This window comes from Balaenoptera physalus (assembly GCF_965194825.1).
Source record: "Balaenoptera physalus genome assembly, chromosome: X".
In the NCBI taxonomy this organism is placed as follows: Eukaryota; Metazoa; Chordata; class Mammalia; order Artiodactyla; family Balaenopteridae; genus Balaenoptera; species Balaenoptera physalus.
Window position 1 is genome coordinate 115,285,093 of NC_138903.1, and position 16,727 is coordinate 115,301,819.

At 38.1% G+C, this 16,727-nt stretch overlaps 1 protein-coding gene across 2 annotated transcripts in view; it reads left to right on the plus strand.

Annotated features, from left to right (window-relative positions):
* STK26 (serine/threonine kinase 26) overlaps nucleotides 1–16,727 on the plus strand; it is a 63,591-nt gene that overhangs the window by 29,890 nt on the left and 16,974 nt on the right. For both annotated transcript variants that reach the window (XM_082445378.1, XM_082445379.1), the window contains one exon: nucleotides 13,592–13,822. In XM_082445378.1, coding sequence (XP_082301504.1) covers nucleotides 13,592–13,822 — 231 coding nt within the window. The remainder of the gene's footprint in view (nucleotides 1–13,591; nucleotides 13,823–16,727) is intronic.

Sequence of the window (16,727 nt, forward strand, 5' to 3'; positions counted from 1 at the left end):
ATGCCACTCTCTCACTTCGTCCCAGCTTACCCTTCCCCCTCCGTGTGTCCTCAAGTCCATGCTCTAGGTCTGCATCTTTATTCCTGTCCTGCCCCTAGGTTCTTCAGAACCATTTTTTTTAAGATTCCATATATATGGGTTAGCATACAGAATTTGTTTTTCTCTTTCTCACTTATTTCACTCTGTATGACAGACTCTAGGTCCATCCACCTCACTACAAATAACTAAATTTCATTTCTTTTTATGTCTGAGTAATAATCCATTGTATATATGTGCCACATCTTCTTTATCCATTCATCTGTCGATGGACACTTAGGTTGCTTCCATGTCCTGGCTATTGTAAATAGAGCTGCAGTGAACATTGTGGTACATGACTCTTTTTGAATTATGGTTTTCTCAGGGTATATGCCCAGTAGTGGGATTGCTGGGTCATATGGTAGTTCTATTTTTAGTTTTTTAAGGAACCTCCATACTGTTCTCCATAGTGGCTGTATCAGTTTACACTCCCACCAACAATGCAAGAGGATTCCCTTTTCTCCACACCCTCTCCAGCATTTATTGTTTGTAGATTTTTTGATGATGGCCATTCTGACCTGTGTGAGATGATATCTCATTGTAGCTTTGATTTGCATTTCTCTAATGATTAATGCTGTTGAGCATTCTTTCATGTGTTTGTTGGCAATCTGTATATCTTCTTTAGAGAAATGTCTGTTTAGGTCTTCTGCCCATTTTTGCATTGGGTTGTTTGATTTCTTGATATTGAGCTGCATGAGTTGCTTGTATGTTTTGGAGATTAATCCTTTGTCAGTTGCTTCATTTGCAAATATTTTCTCCCATTCTGAGGGTTGTCTTTTCGTCTTGTTTATGGTCTCCTTTGCTGTGCAAAAGCTTTTAAGTTTCATTAGGTCCCACTTGTTTATTTTTGTTTTTATTTCCATTTCTCTAGGAGGTGGGTTAAAAAGGACCTTGCTGTGATTCATGTCATAGAGTGTTCTGCCTAGGTTTTCCTCTAAGAGTCTGATGGTGTCTGGGCTTACATTTAGATCTCTAATCCATTTTGAGTTTATTTTTGTGTATGCTGTTACGGAGTGTTCTAATTTCATTCTTTTACATGTAGCTGTCCAGTTTTCCCAGCACCACTTATTAAAGAGGCTGTCTTTTCTCCACTGTATATTCTTGCCTCCTTTATCAAAGATAGGGTGACCATATGTGCATGGGTTTATCTCTGGGCTTTCTATCCTGTTCCATTGATCTATATTTCTGTTTTTGTGCCAGTACCATACTGTCTTGATTACTGTAGCTTTGTAATTTAGTCTGAAGTCAGGGAACCTGATTCCTCCAGCTCCGTTTTTCTTTCTCAAGATTGCTTTGGCTATTCGGGGTCTTCTGTGTTTCCATACAAATTGTGAAATTTTTTGTTCTAGTTCTGTGAAAAATGCCAGTGGTAATTTGATAGGGATTGCATTGAATCTGTGGATTGCTTTGGGTAGTAGAGTCATTTTCACAATGTTGATTCTTCCAATCCAAGGACATGGTCTTTCTCTCCATCTGTTGGTATCATCTTTAATTTCTTTCATCAGTGTCTTATAGTTTTCTGCATACAGGTCTTTTGTCTCCTTAGGTAGGTTTATTCCTAGGTATTTTATACTTTTTGTTGCAATGATAAATGGGAGTGTTTCCTTACTTTCTCTTTCAGATTTTTCATCATTAGTGTATAGGAATGCAAGAGATTTCTGTGCATTAATTTTGTATCCTGCTACTTTACCAAATTCATTGATTAGCTCTAGTAGTTTTCTGGTAGCATCTTTAGGATTCTCTATGTATAGTATCATGTCATCTGCAAACAGTGACAGCTTTACTTCTTCTTTTCCGATTTGGATTCCTTTTATTTCTTTTTCTTCTCTGATTGCTGTGGCTAAAACTTCCAAAGCTATGTTGAATAATAGTGGTGAGAGTGGGCAACCTTGTCTTATTCCTGATCTTAGTGGAAATGGTTTCAGCTTTTCACCCTTGAGGATGATGTTTGCTGTGGGTTTGTCATATATGGCCTTTATTATGGTGAAGAAAGTTCCCTCTATGCCTACTTTCTGGAGGGTTTTTTATCATAAATGGGTATTGAATTTTGTCAAAAGCTTTCTCTGCATCTATTGAGATGATCATATTGTTTTTCTCCTTCAATTTGTTAATATGGTGTATCACGCTGATTGATTTGCGTATATTGAAGAAGCCTTGCATTCCTGGGATAAACCCCACTTGATCATAGTGTATGATCCTTTTAATGTGCTGTTGGATTCTGTTTGCTAGTATTTTGTTGAGGATTTTTGCATTTATGTTCATCAGTGATATTGGCCTGTAGTTTTCTTTCTTTGTGACATCTTTGTCTGGTTTTGGTATCAGGGTGATGGTGGCCTCCTAGAATGAGTTTGGGAGTGTTCCTCCCTCTGGTATATTTTGGAAGAGTGAGAAGGATAGGTGTTAGCTCTTTTCTGAATGTTTGATGGAATTCGCCTGTGAAGCCATGTGGTCCTGGGCTTTTGTTTGTTGGAAAATTTTTAATCACAGTCTCAATTTCAGTGCTTGTGATTGGTCTGTTGATATTTTCTATTTCTTCCTGGTTCAGTCTCAGAAGGTTGTGATTTTTGAAGAATGTGTCCATTTCTTCCCGGTTGTCCATTTTATAGGCATATAGTTGCTTGTACTAATCTCTCATGATCCTTTGTATTTCTGCAGTGTCAGTTGTTACTTCTCCTTTTTCATTTCTAATTCTGTTGATTGGAGTCTTCTCCCTTTTTTCCTTGATGAGTCTGGGTAATGGTTTATCAATTTTGTTCATCTTCTCAAAGAACCAGCTTTTAGTTTTATTGATCTTTGCTATCGTTTCCTTCATTTATTTCTGATCTGATCTTTATGATTTCTTTCCTTCTGCTACCTTTGGGTGTTTTTGGTTCTTCCTTCTCTAATTCCTTTAGGTGTAAGGTAGGTTGTTTATTTGAGATATTTCTTGTTTCTTGAGGTAGGATTGTATTGCTATAAACTTCCCTCTTAGAACTGCTTTTGATGCATCCCATAGGTTTTGGGTCATTGTGTTTTCATGGTCATTTGTTTCTAGGTAATTTTTTATTTCCTCTTTGATTTCTTCAGTGATATCTTGGTTATTTGGTAGTTTATTGTTTATCCTCCATGTGTGTGTATTTTTTACAGAATTTTTCCTGTGATTGATTGTAGTCTCATAGCATTGTGGTCAGAAAAGATACTTGATACGATTTCAATTTTCCTAAATTTACCAAGGCTTGATTTGTTACCCAAGATATGATCTATCCTGGAGAATGTTCCATGAGCACTTGAGAAGAGTGTGTATTCTGTTGTTTTTGGATGGAATGTCCTATAAATATCAATTAAGTCCATGTTGTTTAGTGTATCATTTAAAGCTTGTGTTTCCTTGTTTATTTTCATTTTGGATGATCTGTCCATTGGTGAAAGTGGGGTGTTAAAGTCCCCTACTATGAGTGTGTTACTGTCGACTTCCCCTTTTATGGCTGTTAGCATTTTCCTTATGTATTGAGGTGCTCCTATTGTTGGGTGCATAAATATTTACAATTGTTAAATCTTCTGCTTGGATTGATCCCTTCATCATTATGTAGTGTCCTTCTTTGTCTCTTGTAGCAGTCTTTATTTTAAAGTCTATTTTGTCTGATATGAGAATTGCTACTCCAGCTTTCTTTTGATTTCCACCTGCATGGAATATCTTTTTCCATCCCCTCATTTTCAGTCTGTATGTGTCCCTAGGTATGAAGTGGGTCTCCTGTAGACAGCATATGTATGGGTCTTGTTTTTGTATCCATTCAGCCCGTCTATGTCTTTTGGTTGGAGCATTTAATCCATCCACATATAAGGTAATTATTGATATGTATGTTCTTTTTACCATTTTCTTAATTGTTTTGGGTTTGTTATTGTAGGTCTTTTCCTTCTCTTGTGTTTCTTGCCTAGAGAAGTTCCTTTAGCATTTGTTGTCAAGCTGGTTTGGTGGTGCTGAATCCTCTTAGCTTTTGCTTATCTGTAAAGCTTTTAATTTCTCTGTCAAATCTGAATGAAATCCTTGCTGGTTAGAGTAATCTTGGTTGTAGGTTTTTCCCTTTCATCACTTTATATATGTCCTACCACTGCCTTCTGGCTTGCAGAGTTTCTGCTGAAAGATCAGCTGTTAACCTTTTGGGTATTCCCTTGTATGTTATTCGTTGCTTTTCCCTTGCTGCTTTCAGTATTTTTTCTTTGTATTTAATTTTTGATAGTTTGATTAATATGTGTCTTGGTGTGTTTCTCCTTGGATTTTTCCTGTATGGGACTCTCTGCACTTCCTGGACTTAAGTATTTCCTTTCCCATATTAGGGAAATTTTCAACTCTAATCTCTTCAAATATTTTCTCAGTCCCTTTCTTTTTCTCTTTTTCTTCTGGGACCCCTGTAATTCGAATTTTGGTGTGTTTAATGTTGTCCCAGAGGTCTGTGAGACTGTCCTCAATTCTTTTCATTCGTTTTTCTTTATTCTGCTCTGCAGTAGTTATTTCCACTATTTTATCTTCCAGGTCACTATCCGTTCTTCTGCCTCAGTTATTCTGCTGTTGATTCCTTCTAGAGAATTTTTAATTTCATTTATTGTGTTGTTCATCATTGTTTGTTTGCTCTTTAGTTCTTCTAGGTCTTTGTTAAACATTTCTTTTATTTTCTCCATTCTATTTCCAAGCTTTTGTATCATCTTTAGTATCATTACTCTGAATTATTTTTCAGGTAGGCTGCCTATTTCCTCTTCATTTGTTTGGTCTGTTGGGTTTTTTCCTTGCTCCTTCATCTGCTGTGTGTTTCTCTGTCTTCTCATTTTGCTTAACTTACTGTGTTTGGGGTCTCCTTTTCGCAGGCTGCAGGTTTGTAGTTTCCATGCTTTTTTTGTGTCTGTCCCCAGTGGCTAACGTTGGTTCAGTGGCTTGTGTAGGCTTTCTGGTGGAGGGGACTAGTGCCTGTGTTCTGGTGGATGAGGTTGGATCTTGTCTTTCTAGTGGGCAGGACAGCGTCTGGTGGTGTGTTTTGGGGTGTCTGTGACATTATTATTTTAGGCAGCCTCTCTGCTAATGGGTGAGGTTGTGTTCCTCTCTTGCTAGTTTTTTCTCATAGGGTGTCTAGTACTGTAGCTTGCTGGTTGTTGAGTGGAGCTGGGGCTTAGCGTTGAGATGGAGATCTCTGGGAGAACTTTCACTGTTTGATATTTCGTGGAGCCGTGACATCTCTGGTGGTCCGTTGTCCTTAAGTTGGCTCTCCCACCTCAGAGGGACAGGCCTGACACCCAGCCAGAGCACCAAGTCCCTGTCAGCCACACGGCTCAGAAGACAAGGGAGAAAAAAAGAAAGAAAGAAAGAAAAGAAAATAAAGTTTTTAAAATAAAAAGTAATTATTAAAAATAAAAAATAGTAAAAAGTAATTAGAAAAAGAAAAAAACAAGCAAACAAACAAAAAAAAAAAACAGACATAACCCCAGAACAAATGGTAAAAGCAAAGCTATACAGACAAAATCACCCAAGGAATTATACTCATACTTACAGAAAGAGAAAAAGGATAAAACATATGTATATATCATTGCTCCCAACGTCCACTGCCTCAAATTTTGGTTGATTCGTTGTCTATTCAGGTATTCCACAGACGCAGGGTACATCAAATTGAATGTGTAGATTTAATCTGCTACTCCTGAGGCTGCTGGGAGAAATTTCCCTTTCTCTTCTTTGTTCGCACAGCTCCTGGGGTTCAGCTTTGGATTGGCCCCGCCTCTGCATGTAGGTCGCCTGAGGGCATCTGTTCCCTGCCCAGACAGAACGGGGTTAAAGCAGCAGTTGATTAGGGCACTCTGGCTCACTCAGGCTGGGGGGAAGGTGGGGTACGGAATGTGGGGCGAGCCTGCTGCGGCAGAGACCAGCATGATGTTGCAACAACCTGAGGTGCACCATGTGTTCCCCGGGGAAGTTGTCCCTGGATCACAGGACCGTGGCAGTGGCGGGCTGCACAGGCTCCCAGGAGGGGAGGTGTGGAGAGTGACCTGTGCTTGCACACAGGCTTCTTGGTGGCTGCAGCAGCAGTCTTAGCATTTCATGCTCGTCTCTGTGGTCCACGCTTATAGCCACAGGTCATGCCCCTCTCTGGAGCCTGTTTAGGCGGTGCTCTGAATCCCTTCTCCTCACGCACCCCAAAACAATGGTCTTTTGCCTCTTAGGCGGGTACAGACTTTTTCCCCAACTCCCTCCCAGCTAGGTGTGGCGCACTAGCCCCCTTCAAGCTGTGTTCATGCAGCCAACCCTCGTCCTCTCCCTGGGATCTGACCTCTGAAGAAGCTGGAGCCTCAGGTCCCAACCCCCACCCATCTTGGCAGTTGAGCAGACAAGCCTCTCGGGCTGGTGAGTGCTGGTTGGCACCGATCCTCTGTGCAGGAATCTCTATGCTTTGCCCTCTGCACCCCTGTTGCTGCGTTCTCCTCCTTGGCTTTGAAGCTTCCACCCTGCCACCCCCTGTCTCTGCCAGGAAGGGGCTTTCTAGTGTGTGGAAACTTTTCCTCCTTCACAGCTCCCTCCCAGAGGTGCAGGTCCTGTCCCTATTCTTTTGTCTCTGTTTTTTCTTTTTTATTTTGCCCTACCCAGGTACATGGGGAGTGTTTTGCCTTTTGGGAAGTCTGAGGTCTTCTGCCAGCGTTCAGTAGGTGTTTTGTAGGAGTTGTTCCACATGTAGATGTATTTCTTATGTATTTGTGGGGAGGAAAGTGATCTCCACGTCTTAGTCTTCCACCATCTTGAAGGTCTCCCCTGCTTCCCATAGATTTTTGAAAGTTATGTTTCTACTTTCATTTGTCTTGAGGTATTTTATGATTTCCTCTTTGATTTCTTCATTGACCCATTGGTCTTTTAGTAGCATATTGTTTAGTCTCCACTTGTTTGTGTTTTCCCCATTTTTCTTTTGTAATTGATTCCTAGTTTCATACCATTGTGGTTGGAAAAAATGCTTAATCTAATTTCTAGTCTCTTAAATTTGTTGAGAAACTTGTTTTGTGGCCTAGCATGTGATCTATCCTGGAGAACGTTTCATGTGCACTTGAAAAGAATGTGTATTTTGCTCTTTTGGGATGGAATGTCATGTAAGTCGATATCTATTAAGTCCAACTTGTCTATTGTGTCATTTAAGACCATTGTTGCCGTATTGATTTTTTGTCTTGGTTGTCTGTCCATTTTTGTAAGTGGGGTGTTAAAAGTTCCCTACTATCATTGTATTATTGTCAATTTCTCCCTTTAAGTCTGTTAAGACTTGCCTTACATATTTACGTTCTCCTGTATTGGGTACATACATGTTAATGAATTTAATATCCTCTTCTTGTATTGATCCATTTATCATTATATAATGCCCGTTTTTTGTCTTTTGTTGTAGCCTTTGTTTTAAAGTCTATTTGTCTGATATGAGTATTGCTACCCCTGCTTTCTTGTCATTTCCATTTGGATGAAATATCTTTGTCTATCCTCTCACTTTCAGTCTGTGTGTGTCTTTAGCTCTGAAGTGAGTCTCTTGTACAGCATATATGTGGGTCTTGTTATTTTATCCAATCAACCACCCTATGTCTTTTGTTTTGTTTTGTTTTGCTTTTATTGGAGTATAGTTGATTTACAATGTTGTGTTAGTTTCTGCTGTACAGCAAAGTGGATCATTTATACATAAACATAGATCCACTCTTTTTTAGATTCTTTCCCCATATAGGTCTTTAGAGAGTATTGAGAAGAGTTCCCTGTGCTATACAGTAGGTACCCTATGTCTTTTGATTGGAGCATTTAGTCCATTGACATTTAAAGTAAGTATTGATAGGTATCTACTTATTGCCATTTTATTCCTTGTTTTCTGGTTGTTTTTGTACTTCTTTGTTCATTTCTTCTTCTTTTTCTTCCCTTGTGGTTTGTAGATTTTCTTAAATGGTATGTGTGTGTTCCTTTCTTTTTAGTTTTTTTTTTTTTATCTATGGTAGGTTTTTGATTTGTGCTTACCATCGGTTTCCTATATGTTGACCTATAATTATATCTACTTGTTTTAAACTGGTAGTCATTTAAGTTCAACCACATTTTAAAGATCTACATTTTTTACTCCTCTCCCCCACATTGTGTGTTTTTGATGACATATTTTACATCTTCATGTTTATCTCTTACCTTTGTATCATTGTACTTGATTTTACAATTTTTGTCTTTTAATCTTTATACTAGTTTACTTAAGTGATTGGTCTACATCCTTTACTATATATTTTCCTTTACTAGTGAGATTTTTCCTTTCTTACAAACTCTTACTTCTTATAGCCTTTTCTTTTCCACTTAAAGAAAACCCTTTAACACTTCATCTAAGATCAGTTTACTATTGATGAACTCTTTTAGTTTTTGGTTGTCTGAGTAGTTCTTTATCTCTCCTTCAATTCTGAAGCATAGCCTTGCTTGGTAGTGTATCCTAGGTTGTAGGTTTTTCCCTTTCAGCACTTTAAATATGTCATGCTACTCCCTTATGGCCTGCGAAATTTCTGCAGAAAAATCAGCTGATAGCCTTATGGGGGTTCCATTGTATGTGACTCTTTATTTTTCTCTTGCTGACTTTAGAATTGTCTCTTTAACTTTCACCATTTTAAGTCTGATATGTCTTGGTCTGGTTCTCCTTGGGTTCATCTTGTTTAGGAATCTCTGTGTTTCCTGTACCTGGAAATCTATTTCCTTCTTCAGCTTCGGGAATTTTTCATCCATAATTTCATCAAGTACATTTTCTACCCCTTTCTCTCTCTCTTTCTTCTCCTTCTGGGACCCCTACAGTGCAAATGTTAGTATGCTTGATGTTGTCTCATAAGCCCCTTAAACTATCCTCATTTTCAAAAATGTGTTTTTATTTTTGCTCTTCTGATTGCACGATTTACATTCTTTTATCTTCCAGATCACTTAGACATTCTTCTGTATCACCTAATCTTCTATTAATTCCCTCTAGTGTATTTTTCATTTCAGTTATTGTATTCTTCAGTTCTGACTGGTTCGTTTTTATACTTTCCAGTTACTTGCTAAAATTCTCACTGTGTTCATCTATTCTTTCCCCAAGTTCAGCTAGTATTCTTATTACTAAAGGTTTGAACTCTTTATCTGGTAAATTAATTACCTCTGTTTCACTAGGATTTTTTTTCAGGTTTTTTTTTTCTTGTTCTTTCATTTGAAACATATTCTTCTGTCTTCTCATTTTGTTTAACTTTCTCTGTCTCTATGAAGTTAGGTGAAAGAGTTACCTATCTGATGCTTCTGTGGGAGCATCCCTATGCAGTCTACGTGTGCCCAGTGGCTATGGTAGGAGAGCCGGATCTGACGTGAGCAAGAGTCACATCTTACCCCAGGGTGTGCTGGCAGCTATCAGCTTGGTAGAAGGTGGTGCTGGAGATGGAAGGGCTAGAGCCAGAGCCAGGGCTTCTTCTATGCTCAGCGGCCATCACCGCCTCACTGGGGGCAGAGTTGGTGCCCAAGGTACTGGAGCAGGAGCCCTGAAGTTTAGGTCCGAGCTGGTTCCTTTCCCTCTATAAGTGTGTGCACCACCCCCCTGGCAATGGCACCTCTGCCCTAGTGGAGAGCAGCACTGGAGCAACAGGTACTAGAGGGGGCCTGCGGGACAGGCCAGGGTAAGTGCTGGGGCAGTCCCAGCAAGTTAGTCCGAGCCCCAGGCAATTTTCAATCTGCTGCTTCCTCGTGTGCATGCTGGTAATGGCTGCCTTCCCCTTGTTCAGAGGCAGGGTTGGGTCCGAGGCAGCTCCATTCTCTCTAAGTGTGTACACTCTCCTTGGCAGCAGCAGGCTTTGTGGCGGTGGAGAGCTGCACCAGAGCAAGAGAGGCTGGAGTGGGCACCTGGTGCAGGCTGGGGAGCAGGCTGTGGCAGTTGAGGGAAACCAGCCAGAGCTCCAGGTAGTTTTCAGTCTGTTTCCTCCACCTTGTTCCCTGGGAGTAAGCAAGTGTGTGCATGCTCTTCATGAGTGGAGTGTCAGTTTCTTACAGCCCTCTGGTAAGTCCCACTGGTTTTCAAACCAGCTAAGGAGACTCGTCTTCCCAGAGTCAGGCCCAACATGTGGCTTAAACCCATCACTCCCCACGGAGGATCCTTGAGGCTGTGCTATCCCCTGCCTCTTGTGTGTCCCCTACTTGGGCACTTGTCCCAACTAGATCGCTTTTCCTCCCTTCCTGCCCAACTCTGTGCAACTCTTTCTTTATAGCCTTGGTTGTAGAAGAGCCTTTATGTCAGGCTCCAGGTTGTTTTCAGCAAGAGTTGCTTCATATGTAAGATATATTTTGATGTGTTCGTGGAAGGAGGTGAGCTCAGCATCCTCCTACTCTGCCATCTTGATCTCCCTCCCATCTGCCCCTGACATTCCACAGGAGACAAGTAAGATGATCATCCTACATTTTTCCCCTTTGGACTTCCTCAGAGTATTTCCATACTAAAAGGTTGTTGTTATCTTTGCTGTTTTAGTGGCGATGATACTGTCTAAGACTTAAATTTGTAACAATGTACCTATAGCTGAAGAGTCCAAATCCAAGCTAAGGACAGGTGATGAAGGTCAAGGAATAATGAGAATGTCCTGAGATGGATCTCTGAGGTTTTCATTTTCACAGACGCATTTTTGTGCAACGTGTATAAGTCATCTACCATTAGTTGTAAATCAATGTGACATTAATTTAGCCATTCATCCTTTTTGCTGCTGCAGAACTTAGAGCTCGTTCCTGGGCTATGGCTTTAAGAAGGCAATGCAAGCACAGATATAGCAGTAAACTAATTTTGCAATAGAGATAGAAAGACTTAGAAATTTTAATATTCTTAAGAGACTATCTGATTTGTGTTGAGAGGGAGCTGACTTGATTTTCTTAGAGGCTCTAAAGAAGAGTGAATGTGAATGATTGGGCAAGCCAGCGTCTTTATAAAGGTGGTTTTTAAATTGCATTGCTTGGAGTGTTTACCATTTATTTACTTGACTTTTGCCCTTGCATGAAAAACCAAAAGGAAATATGTCTTACTTTGGTTTAAGAAGCTGGCGACGTGGTGAATGGGGAGTTAGAACTTAGGTATTATCTATCCCAGATTCAGGAAGTCAGGGAGATGAGGTTATACTAATGAAAACTTGTTTTCAAGATTCCCTCCACTCTGAAAATTAGGGTTTTGCATGAGAAGTTTTAGTCCCAAAATAAAAGATTGGGAAGTGCAAATGTTGTGTAAATGGGAGATCTTTCTCTTTTTCCAACTTGGTATTCCTTGATTGAAAATCTTAAATTATATTTATTGATGAGTTAGGATTCACTTCAGAGCATGTTTAAAATTCAAAATGTGACTTGATTTTTAAATCTTTGATTTACATACTTTCAGGAACCCATTTATTATAGAAATCAAGAACAGCTGTGTTCTCCCTAGGGTTGATTGTTTCAGTCAAATCCTTTTAAAACACGAATTAAGAAGATGAGGATTTAATCTTTGTTTCTTCCAACAACAACAAAAAATCTCATTATAGAGTTAATATACCTCCTAGTCCAGACTGTGTTATCAGAAAGTACATATTCAATACTATCTACTTTTTAATCAATGGTATATTTATAACTTTTAGATTATTTTGTAGTTACGTCAGAAAAACTGAAAGATTTGCTCTTTTTATTTTTCCAAATTCACTGAATTTAGGAAGTTACAGGGTGGTGAACCTATCACTGAGCTATTTGGTGAGTATTTTTGCCACAAGGTACTAGAAAGACAAGAACCATCACCAAAAGTAGGCAGAGGTAACTTGTGGGTTAGCTATTATACTATGTGATACTAATCACAATGTCTTGGTAAGAAATTAAGCACCAAGTAAATCAATAACGATGGTACGCAAGTTTTGGAGAAGGTATTATAACAAAATGTTAGCATTAAAGAAACATTTGCAACCTACGAAGCCTAAACTATTTTTAAAAGCTCATATGGGCAGCTGAAGATGTATTTGTCCCATGTGAATACTAGAGGTGGGTGGGGATAACAAGTAACTTGCCATATCTAAGAGACTATGGCATACATGGAAAGTGTCTTTTAGAAATAGAAAAAATCCAATCAAGGAGAATGGGGAAGCTTATAAATTAAGCAGGTCATGTGCGAACTGTCATTTAGGCTGGTTGAAAAAAGAAAAATTGGTGAAATTCTTTAAAATCAGTCATAAGTTTTTAAGTTACTCAAAAGCAGGCAGTTTACTTGGTCTATTTGGTGATGATGGTACAACAAACTTGACAGAAAAATAATAAACTTTAATGATCTATTTGTCTAATAAAAGAAGATATAAGGGAACATGCTAACTCAATAACTTGTCTCCTGAAATTGATGACCAGGTTAAACTGTAATAAGTGAACAGGTAATCTAGGTCCAATTAACAAATTAAATATAGACAGTTCATCAGAACTATATGGCATCCTTCTATATTTTGAAGGAACTCAAAGTAAGGTTTTAGGTCTGGACTAATAAAGCACTTAAGTATAAATTAGATTGACATGTATACACTGCTATATTTAAAATAAAATGCCTTCCCATGAAAAAATAAAAATAAATAAAAAATAATAAATTAATAACATGCTATTTTTGTGAGGTTTGGAAATCTTTTTTTCTACTTGATCAGTAGTATATATTCAGCAATATGAGTTTAAGTAAGGTTAAAAGTTATCTTGTGGGAGAAAAATTTGAATTCAAAATTGTACACTGTTAGATAAAGGATATTTCTGAATCAGGAAAGGGCAGTGAATTTATAAATCTAAGTCATGCCTATACATCTGTTAAACTAAAACCTTATGCTTGATTCAGATTTTGTTGTAGCAAAATATTGATTTATTCTGGATTCCTACTGTGAGATGTGTTGTGAAAGTTCAACATATTACCATTTCCTTATGAGTACTTGCAATCGTGATAAAAGCATAGAATCTTATTTCAGCCATTGATGAGAACATTACATACAGATAGGATCCCAAGTAAAGAAGAAAAAAAGGACTTGTAGATTCTTGGGTCCTTTGTGCTCTGTGTTGTTTATATGGTGGTTTAGAAGTATAGGTGCAGTGATTAGGATGTCCAAGTTGGAGAGAGAGGAGAGTTAGAAGGTAATATTTTGCTGGTGGAATGTAAGAATTTTAACAACTCACCTACCTATAGCTTAGATTAGGTATTCTCTCATTATCACTACCATTGCATTAATGTGCAAATTGTGTATATTCAGCTGCTTTATTCTAAAAAGAGTCTGGCCCTTTGGTGTGCACCAGAGACAACATTTGCTATAGGAGATTGTGGTAGCAGGATCAGCTAAGCCCACTTAGTGTGGGTGATCCAATAGAATATGGACTAGTTGGACATTTGGGATACAGTTGTTCTAACAAAGCAACATGCAGAGAGTCAAGGGAGTTTGTATGCTTTTTTTTTTTTAAATGTGGTATTGTCTTATGTGATTTATTTTCCTTCATTTAAAAACTTGATGCAAAATGTTTGTGCTCTTTCCTTTCTTTCTCTCCCCGCCCCCCCCCCCTTAGAATAATATAGCCGATCCAGAAGAACTGTTCACAAAATTAGAACGCATTGGAAAAGGCTCCTTTGGAGAAGTTTTCAAAGGTATTGATAACCGTACCCAGCAAGTGGTTGCTATTAAAATCATAGACCTCGAGGAAGCCGAAGATGAAATTGAAGACATTCAGCAAGAAATAACTGTTTTGAGTCAGTGTGACAGCTCATATGTAACAAAATACTATGGATCATATTTAAAGGTAATGTGTATGCTGGATTATTTAAGTCATAAGGTATTTTCATTATAAGTATTTCTTTTTTTTTTTTAATTCTGTTTTTCGAAAGGCAATGTCTTAAATTAGGATTTGACAGCCTCTGGCCTCCAGGCAGAATTCAGCTCCATTTGTAGTGCCAAAATAGACTGTTTTTAGATTTAGCAGCTGTATCCTGAATGCATCCCAGTACTCAGCTGCAACATTTTTCCACACCTGAACTTTTGGGTTGATGGAGGAACAGAAAGGCAGCTGAGCCTTGAGACATATCCTTTGCCAGGAAAGAGCTTTCTCCCTGGGCTTTTACACATTATTCTCAATGGTCCAGTCTGTCTCAACCTCAGAATTGATGGCATATGTAAGCATGTCACTATTCCATTGAGTTATGGTGGTTATTTACACATCTCTCTCTCCCTCTAGGTTGTAAGCTTCTTGACAGCAGGGAGTTTAGTTCAACCCGTCTTGGTTTTCACATCACTTAGCACAGAGCATGGCACATCTTAAGTACATGATAAATATTTGTTGAAATGGAATTAAATAGATTAATATCTGTTCCCCCCCACCAAAAAAAAGTTGGATTTTTAGTTTCCAGGATTATGGAATTAGCAGACACCTGAAGTTCCAGCAGATGGAGTTACTACTGCATCACAGAAAACTCTTTGGTGACTAAAACCCAAGAGTTCTTGGGTTCCATATTTATAGAGTCAGGATTTGTGTCTATTGAAATATAAAACAATAAATAATTAGAAAAATCTAGCTTAGAGTTTAAATTATTTTAAAATTAAAAAAATGTATCCCCATACTGATATTTTTCAAAGGAGGGCAGTATTAGTTAGATCTTTGATTTTCAGGGCTTACAAGGGGGAAGGTTTTTTGTTTGTTTGTTTGTCCATCTATCTCTAGGCCAAAAGGGTGTGTTTATAACCCATCAGGCTGTTGGCCTGCACAAAAATTGATGCTGTCTTTTTATGTTCTGCTGATCAAATATACCCTAGGATAAACTATCTATATTAGTTAATACTGATATAGAAATTCATCGATTTCCCTGGCTCTTTACAGAGCCTAACCTTTTTTTTTTTTTTTTTTTTTGGCCGCGCTGCGTGACTTGCGGGATTGAACCCAGGCCCCCTGCAGGAGAAGCGCAGAGTCCTAACCACTGAACTGCCAGGGAATTCCCCACAGAGCCTAATTTATTCTAATAGTACGTGAATTAGGTGACTGTGGCAGTAATGCATAGTAGAATGAATCATTAAATAGCCAAACAGTCACTATGTGTCACACACTGTACTAGGTTATGGAGATGTAAAAGTGAATAACTCCTGCCATTAAAAAGCTCACAGTCTCATATTGCACTAAAATGGTGTAGATTTTGTGATTGAATGTGTACAAGGTACAGATGAAGCATAAATAAGAAAATGGTCACCTCTACCCTTTTTTTCCATGATGGTATGAAGGAAAGGCTTCCAAGAGGAGGTGATACTGCTGGTAGCTCCTATGCAATATACTTTTAAGTGTTAGCCATTACTCTATTTTACTGTATACCTAATTACTTGATTCTTTGTGGTTCACTTTGCTTTTATATTCTTTCCTAAAAAGCTTATTTAGTGGGTCAGATTCCTTTTTAGGAATCCTATGGGGGTGGTCATTCAATCTCAGTGGTTTTAGGTCTCCCTTCTAATTTCCATAGCAGGCGTGGTTGTAGGCAGCCCAGGGAATTTGTTGTTGGTGGTGGTGATGTGTGTATGTGTTTTGCTTATTCTGGTTTACTCTTTCTGGATTGAATCCTTGTAATTCCAGACCCACTCTAGAGCAAATCTGAACACTTGCTATTTTTAGGCACCTGTATCAGATAAGCTAGTTTTGGTGACTGACTTATATTAAAGAAGCCCTATTTAAAACGTGCTATTGTATATTATATTGAAAATGGGTACTGACATGGTATTGAGTTTTATTGTTTGCTTACAACCTTTCTTTATTCATATTCAGTACTCCCATGGAAAATGAACTGTAACTGTTTTTATTATTTATTCCTAAGATTTCACATTTAAAAAAATTTTCCTTATAGTATACATGTACCAGTCACCCAAAAAATACTTAATCTTTTAATAAATCAAACTGATAGTTTGTTTTCTCCAAATCTTGATTGTTTAATGTTCTCAGGCCAGTTAGTGATACAAAACTGTTATCCAAGATGTCTTCTTACAGAATTAAACCGCATTATTTTTATCTCGTTTACCCATCATTAATTAAAATACATGATGAGAAAGCCTACTTTGAAGAACATGTTACGTCATGATAAAATTGTAGAAATTCACAGATGGCTGCTATTGATTATATTTGTATCTAGATTATTTGTACACACACATATTATCTCTATATGGATATACATATATATGCACAAAGAAAAAGAAATATGATTTTATAACTCTTTAATACCATTTATTTAAATTACTTTCTTAAATTGACAACTTGTTTATTTTCCATTTATATTAAACCATAGTGTGACTTTACAGGCTTAAATTTTTTTAAACTAAAATCACATCAAATATAACAGGGTTCTGTTTAGTTCAGTCAGTGAAATCAAGGCTACATCCTCTAAGTACCATCGGAGAACTGCATCATCAATCGACTTATGTTCTTGTTGTGGCCCATCCTTCCGTTTCAGATGACATGGGAGAGTTTGTGAGTCAAGTTAATTGAGTAAAGTAGGATACAGGTTCTTCTCAGGTTGTCCTAACACAGGACATAACCAAAACCCTCACTGTTAGCTGGAGGAAAATTTATTGCACTTGAGAGAAAATTATATGCTCTCTGAAACTGTATGTAGTTGTAGTACTTTCCTTGAGACATGCAAAAATGTACTAGGTATTCATTTTGACTGAGCTCACTGTAT